This window comes from Ursus maritimus, unplaced genomic scaffold (assembly GCF_017311325.1).
Source record: "Ursus maritimus isolate PB19 unplaced genomic scaffold, ASM1731132v1 scaffold_4, whole genome shotgun sequence".
NCBI lineage: Eukaryota > Metazoa > Chordata > Mammalia > Carnivora > Ursidae > Ursus > Ursus maritimus.
Window position 1 is genome coordinate 12232028 of NW_024426552.1, and position 7860 is coordinate 12239887.

General features: G+C 40.1%; 1 protein-coding gene across 4 annotated transcripts in view; it reads left to right on the plus strand.

Moving 5' to 3' along the window:
- Positions 1–7860, plus strand: part of SYNJ1 (synaptojanin 1) — a 94525-nt gene that overhangs the window by 66849 nt on the left and 19816 nt on the right. For 3 of the 4 annotated variants that reach the window (XM_040621021.1, XM_040621023.1, XM_040621024.1), the window contains 3 exons: positions 1062–1271; positions 2159–2299; positions 6099–6169. In XM_040621021.1, coding sequence (XP_040476955.1) covers positions 1062–1271; positions 2159–2299; positions 6099–6169 — 422 coding nt within the window. Of the gene's footprint in view, positions 1–1061; positions 1272–2158; positions 2300–2850; positions 2890–4583; positions 4632–5903; positions 5943–6098; positions 6170–7860 lie in introns of all 4 variants that reach the window. The other variant, XM_040621025.1, reaches the window with a different exon arrangement.

Sequence of the window (7860 nt, forward strand, 5' to 3'; positions counted from 1 at the left end):
GGCGAGGTGAAGTGCCATTGAATCCAGAGACAGATTCAGAGAAGCAGAATGGCAGAGTGGCTAAAAGGAGAGGAATCAGAGGCCTGGATTTTAATAAAGGCCCAAGAGAGGAGTCACTGAGGGAGAGAACTGAAAGGCTGGGAGCTAGTGGTCAGAATGAAGTGTTTTGAGGATTATTTCAGAGCTATTGCAGTTGGGAGGGCTGTGTGTGTCTGAGTGGAAGAGAGTGTAAGGATAAGACCAAGGTATTTCGATGGTTGATGTGTTGTCTACACAGATTTTGATGTCAACCAGAAAGATGATAGGACCTGACTATCATCCTGCTCTCTGCTTGGTCCTCAAAGACTGGGTTTAAGTCCCTGGAAGGATAGAGGTTGGAGATATGTCAGCAAGGGGGTGTGGAGGGCATTAACAGAAATTCCTGCAGGTACAGCCTCAAAGAAGTAGACCTTTTTGTTCAGGATTGGAAGATTAATGTTTTGAAATTGGAATTAGGTTGTAAGGAGCCCCTGACTCTACTTTCCAACCCTGAGGAAAGGAGGGAGATGGGGAGGCCTCAGGAGAGCACAGGGGAAGGAGTGGTGAGGAGACTTTTGGGGAAGGGTACATGGCTGTCTGAGAGCCTGTCTACTGCAAGGGTTGGAGCTGAGTTGAGGACTCCCCTGAGTGGGGAGGGAGCAGTTCCGTGGAGCAAGTAGGAAGGTTTGGAAGAAAAGGAGAGCAGTAAACTTTTGAGTCAGCCGGCCCTGAGATAGCTGCTCGGTGGAATATGGAAAGCCTTGTGTCAACCCAGCTCCAGGTGTTAAGTCACCACTGGCATCCTGATGCTCTGAGGTAATACGTTATCTTTAATTACATTTTCTGCTAAGGGTGTTTGCACTGATCCTACTTCTGTACATACAAATTTTGTATATATGTCTACATGCTTAACCTCTGCAGGTTCGCAGTGTCATAATGTTAACGTGTTTATTTTGTGTATTGAACCCCTTGAAACCTGGATTGGTAAAAACAATCTCTGAGAAAGTGAAAATGGTGGTAATTTTAATAACTTGTTTCCTTAGGTGATGTTGATGACTACAGTGCCGAAGTTGAGGAAATTCTTCCTCAGCACCTCCAGCCATCTTCAGGTTCTGGCCTTGGCACTTCCCCGAGCTCTTCACCTCGGACCAGTCCCTGCCAGTCACCGACCATATCAGAGGGCCCTGTACCTTCCCTTCCCGTAAGACCAAGTCGAGCACCGTCAAGAACTCCTGGGCACCCAACTTCACAAAGTATGTATTTTATTTCAAGTTTTAGGTGACTTTCCCTAGCTGATCTGTTTGATTTTAGATGGTCCAATCTCTGATGCCTTTGGATCTGTAGTGTGTTTTCTGTGCATACAAACGAGGAAACCTGTTAGTGATAAGCCCTAAGTATAAAGGAAACTAACTCATCATCATTTTCATTAGATGAGAATTTTTCTTAAACCTTTTTTCCTATGAGGTCAGGTTTATCCATGTCTTTAAATTGATGTTTTTCTATCAGTACAGTAAGAACTCATAACCATCTGGGCTTAACTGTCTATACAGAACCTCTATTATGATAGAAGCAAAAAGAGACAAAAAAAATTCTTTTGAATTCAAATTTAAGAGTCATTACTCCTCCAAATTTGGAAGATTTGTCTCTGGAAGTTGTTCTATTGCATGACTAAATCGCTGTTCTGTGCTTACCAACCTCTAGAAAGTGTCTTCCATTTCATAAATTTCTCCAGTTCTCTCATACTACTACACTTAGAGGACTGGCTTCATTAGATAAATTCAAGATAAGTTAAAGTATAGAGAAAAGGAGAGACTCCTTTTTTCTTCTGTGTGGGCCACAGACTGCAAATGACCTTATTTAGCCAGTGCTTTGTGCCCTCTTGATCGGGCCACTCAGTAAATCAGCTCTCAGCACCTGGGGCCTAGGTAAGGCGTCTGCCTGGAGCCAGCACTATTGCTTCCATGGTACCAAAGGGGAATTTAGTGGCAGAACTGCTTATGTTATTGATAAGAAAAATGCGTGTCAGGACACTACAGTACAAATGGAGAAAATGAGCAAAATCGTCAGACGTATTGGGCAGTACCATACCTTTGTGCTCACACCTACGTGGAACCTGATCTTATCTAATGTACTTTTTTAGGTTCTCCTATTGATGCTCTACCAGCAACACAGCTGCAGCAAAGAGATTCTCAGCCCCTAGAGCCCAAGAGGCCTCCTCCTCCCCGCCCAGTTGCTCCTCCTGCTCGCCCTGCTCCCCCCCAGAGACCACCTCCACCTTCAGGTAAGAAACCATTTGATTTCCATTTCTGCTAAATGGAAAATCTTCCTCCATTGTATTTTAAAATGCTTTGCATGTCTTCAAACCTCAAGCTTCTAGATCTTATTGTTTTTCTATCATTGGTGCTACTGCCTGAGCCTTTCTCTGAGGAGCATGGTAGGAGCAACAGAACAGGTAAAAAGAGTGTTTCCCAACTAGATTTCTGTAATAGGTTTTTCTAGCTGCCTTCTTACAGGTGTGCATGAAATGTTTGTTTTGTTTTTGCTAATTTGAAGTAGTTGTACTAATTTCTGTAAGATATATAATTAGAACTGAAGAACATACATATACTTACTTGTGAAAGTTTTATATATTTGCTTAAATATTCTAAGTGTAGTGTCATTAAATTGTTAGAAATATTTGCACTAAATAATAGGTTTTTATAGTACCAAGATAGTAGTGTGTAGTTCCTACGTGATATTTAACGTCATGAATACTATAGTAAGTCTTTGACATTTCAGTTCTTTATTTAATGTCCTTTCCTTTCCACTGCATATTTTCTTGTGAACTATAAGGGGCTAGGAGTCCTGCACCTGCTAGAAAAGAATTCGGAGGTAACCATTTTTATTTGTTATAATATATGCATCTTGGTTCATTCATGTTTTAGAGTTTGATTCCTGCAATGAAAAGACATTTTAGACTTGTTTGATAAAAGCCAAAGTGAATAATATTTATACTCCATGTTAAAAATAGCTCCAAACTTCCATTATATTCCTGTTAAGTAAAAGATTAGAGTTTAGTTGTATTAGTGAGTAGAACTGATAAAGGCTTCCGTTCTCCAGGTAGACATAGTTGAATTACTCATCAAGGACTGATACACTTTTTCTTAATAAATACAGTTAGTTTGGTTACACAGATTTAATTCCCCCAAATCACCTTAATTTCAAATGGAATTCAGGTAGAGTAAATATAGAACATTTTCCAAGTATTTGGTTAGAGATGCTGTAGTACTTTCCTTTTCTAGAAACTTAGCAAATCTAGTAATTAGTAAAATTTCCTAGGAATGCAGCTTAAAGCTATAATTATCTGAAATATATGTTTCATTTTACATGGCTTTATCATAATTTGTCATTAAACTCATGCTTCACTTTTTTTTAAACATGAGAATGATTTTATTTTTTTCAATAAGGAAATTTTTATTAACAAATGGGTCACTTTTTTAAAAAGTGCACTTTGGTTTACCTGAAAATTTCTTACAAAAGTCAGTTGGGGGTATGTATTTGACAAGTTCATTTAACCTAATTCTCAGGAGAGGATGAGGCAGGTTACCATAGTTCTATAGAAGAGCCTTTACAAATCCACTGTTAATACTGTGAAGGCTCACTCACTACACATGTGTCTGTTCTGTTTCTGCTCCGGCTGCCTAATGCCATTGCTGACCGATTCACATGTTATCACAGGTTGTCTCTGCTTGTAGATTTTAAGGACTTTGTATAAAAAGTATAGCTCAAGTATTTCAGCCTGACAGCTTCTGCAGAATGCTGCTGGATGATAATTTTTCCATTGACTTACAAAAACCATTAATTTTTCCCATCTCAAACTCCTGCTTTTATTTATATTTTTATATAATGTCTATGTATCCTCTTCCTTTAATTAGGAAAACAACCTGCAGAAAACGCATTTTTAAATGAATTTATGAAAAGTTCTATCAAACTTAGAAATCTGACTTAATTTTTAAAAACTGCTTCTTTTCATAATTCTTTTGTAGGTGGTGTTTGCACCTTATTTTTTGAACCCTATAAACCAATAGCTCCTTTAAGGCAGTAACTTAGAGAAAGTCATTACAGTACCTTTAGAGTTTTCTTAAAATAATGCATCAAAAACCAACTTCTAAGAAACTAATATAGTCTCATAGAAATTTAAAATGAAATTGAAACTATGATTTCTTTTTCCTTTTTGACCGTCAAATATTACAGCTTTTATTAGTGATTTAACTGGGTATATAATGAGTTGATCATAAAGCCAAGGCTTTCTTTGAGATATTTTAAAATTCCCTACAGCTCGTAATCTGATGTAAAAAGAAAATTGTCATCCCCTTTCTGTCCTGTTTGAGGAAAGGGAGGACTGGGGTTTGGGCTAGGCATCTAAAGTCACTTTGGTTTGTATTGGTATCTTTGAAGAAATGTAAAGCAGTAACAGCACCTTTTTGCAAAAGTCAGTTGAACACAGAAATTGTTTTGTGTGCCTGCCTTTCATTCTGTCCTGTGGGCCCTGAACAATATACGGCTTCTGTTCTTTCTCTGAAAAGGTGTTGGAGCCCCTCCCAGTCCTGGGGCAGCTAGGCGAGAGATGGAAGGTAACAAGACTTCTACATCATAGAAACGGACCTCTCATATCACTTCTAAATGTCAGCTCCCCCAGTGTGTTAAAGGCACACTAAATCTGTCCTTAGTCTGCCTGTAAACTTCCCCACCCCTCCTATGTACACCGTGTAACCTTGTACTTTTTCTCTTTTCATTCTATGTTGTGGGTCGTTTCTAACGGGTTACCCATGTAATTTCCCTGCGATTCTTCTGTTGTATTGCACTGTTTTATATGTATTTCTTAGGATGTGGAATTACTATACAATGTTATTTTAAGAAGAATGCCTCTCAAAATTCTTTTCAGAATAAGTCAAATGTTTAGAAATGTACCATAACAACTCTGAAGTTTTAAAAATTAATAATTATCATTAAACTCTGTTAATTCAAGTCCAAGAGTAACTATTTTGTGGGTGATTTCAAATAACATAAATTTTTTATGTATAATGATACTGAACTAATTTGCTTAAAAGACCATTAAGACTAAAAGCCATTCGTTAAGATTATAGTTATCAAAGGGCTGATGTATTTAATATGACAATTGCACTTGAATTTCCTTTAAAAAAGAATAAATTTGAAATACCACCCATAATAGTCCCCCCTGCTCCTTTTGACCCCCAAAGTGATTTATTTCATTTCATTTGTCCATTACCTTTGTAGTGAATTTGAACCGCACATTAACACTATCTTCCATAAGGCAAATACTTAGTTGTAAGATGTGCCTGGCTTCTACTTTATTCACAGGATTTTGTTGTAGAAATCTAAAATACCTCACTGTAAGATTGTAAGATTCACTTTATCCATGGTGATATCTACAGCATGAAGCTCTAATACAGGTTGTTAGGAGTCCCTGGTGTAACTTGGAAAATGCTCTGTTTGCTGGGGAGCAGTTTGTCTGCCAAGCTCTGAGAGGCAGTAGGGTCACGTCTTGTGACCATTCACACAAGCTGACCTAATGTCTTCATGGTTCACAGGAGAGAACTCTGTTGGGAAGGTCACCTTAGAAATCACCCTGTGAGTGAGATACCAGACTGAGGCCTAAGTTGTCTCTCATACATGTCACTCTGAGTATTCTAATTTTTCTCTCTTTTGGGGCATTTCCTTCAGGACAGATAATAGCCTTCATCATTATCCAAAGCAATGTACTCTTGGTTCCCATCTCATGCCCCCATTTGTGCTGGTAATGAAACAGTACAGCCAGCTGATGTTATGCAGTGTTGCTTGATTGTTTACTTATGACTCATTTTTTTCCCCTTCCTGCTTCAAAGCACCCAAAAGCCCTGGAACAACACGGAAGGATAACATAGGTAAAAACACTCGAATTTAGCTGCTTAACCTTAAAACTGGACCATGTAGACACTCGGGATATGAGTACATGGTTTCTTATTTCTTTCTTAAAAAAAAAACAAAAAACAAAAAACTCCCAAAAAACCTAAATACATGGTATGTTGTCTTTGTTTCAGGACGCAGTCAACCTTCACCTCAGGCAGGACTCACAGGCCCAGGACCTGCGGGATACACTGCAGCCAGACCGGTAGGCAACACCTAGCGGGGGGCCAGCAGGCTTGGGTTCTAGATCCCAGTGTGCTCTCAGTCAGGTGTGTTTTCTTGGAGGATCACGTGTCAGGGCCTAATTTCCTCAACTCTAAAATGAGGGAATGGCTCTTGATGACCTCCAGGGTACCTTTCAACGATAACATTTAGCATACTCTTCAAAAATGACGAAATATGGGGCGCCTGGGTAGCGCAGTCGTTAACCATCTGCCTTCGGCTCAGGGCGTGACCCCGGCGTTCCGGGATCGAGCCCCACATCGGGCTCCTCCACTGGGAGCCTGCTTCTTCCCCTCCCACTCCCCTGCTGTGTTCTCTCTCGCGCTGGCTGTCACATAAATAAATAACATATTTTTAAAAAATGACAAAATATATTTTATTATTTGAACAAAAGTGATGTACTTCAGTAATCATGGTCATTAAATAACTTAGAATCTCAAAGTTTATGAGAGGGCAGTGTGTTGGGCAGCTTTTTAAGGTGTTATCTGAGTAATTAGTGAGGATAGAAAGTCATCCTTTAAGAAGAAGGATTTTAAAACTGGATTGCAGGGAGAACATTTATGGTAAGAGTCTGTATACTAAAACTGGTTCTGAAGGTAGGAAAAGTAGGGGCACAGATGGCGCCCCAGGGCTTTTCCCTTCCTTGTCAATCTGTGGTTTTCTGTGTTTAGCCTGTGTTCTCTTATACATGTAATTATTCTAATATTTACCCAAATGAAAATTTGCTCTGGGATCTAGCAAGTAAGTAATAAAAGAAGATGGAAACCAGAACCAGTGGCTTGTCCAGTGGTGCCTGGGACTTTGGGGGGGCCCCTCGCTGAGGAGTGGGAACCGGGAGCCAGTACCGTCGGGAGACGTGCAGGGACTGCTTCTGATGAAACTGCTTCTAATTCCTAGTAAGAAATGGTCAGAGCATTACTCAGACAGAAATTTTTGTCTCTCCTGTTGGGGCTGTGTAGTTAATATCCTCCCTAAAAGTCCTTTACTCCATGTAACATCACACTCCACATTAAAGGGTCTGTGATGGGGTACCTGGGCGGCTCTGTTGGTTGAGTGTCCAACTCTTGATTTCGGCTCAGGTTGTGGTCTCAGGGTCATGGCTCCACGCTGAGCAAGGAGTCTGCTTAGATTCCTGCTCTCCTTCTCCCTCTCCCCCTCTGCTCATTTGCATTCTCTCTCTCTCTCTCTCTCAAATAAATAAATAAAATGTCTGTAGGATACAGATATACAGACACACCTAGAGGTTACCCATTCTTTTTTCCTAAAGGGGAAGTTGCTCTTCACTGACTTTGCCAGCACACTTCCCACAAGCACTTTATGTATTGTTTAATGCCATCAGAATAGGGAAAGTAAGTCAGGATTTTGTGATTGCAATAATAACTTGTGCTGAAAGTAAGAACTACAGGGGCTTAGAGCCTCCATTGCAAACTTAGGAAAATAGACAATAGATGTCTCACCAGTGTCTCTCCGAATGTATCCAATTTAGCACATTGAGTTAGTCATCCAAGAGTTTTTACCTCTGTGTTTGAAAAAAAAAGCAATCTTAGGGTGTGGATTTGCTTAAATGTCTCAGTTGTTCCGTGTATGTGTACCTCCATCTCCTCATGAGGTTCCACACCATCCCCGGCTGCGACTGAGGCCACATTGCCCGGCGGGGGGGGGGGGGGGGGGGGG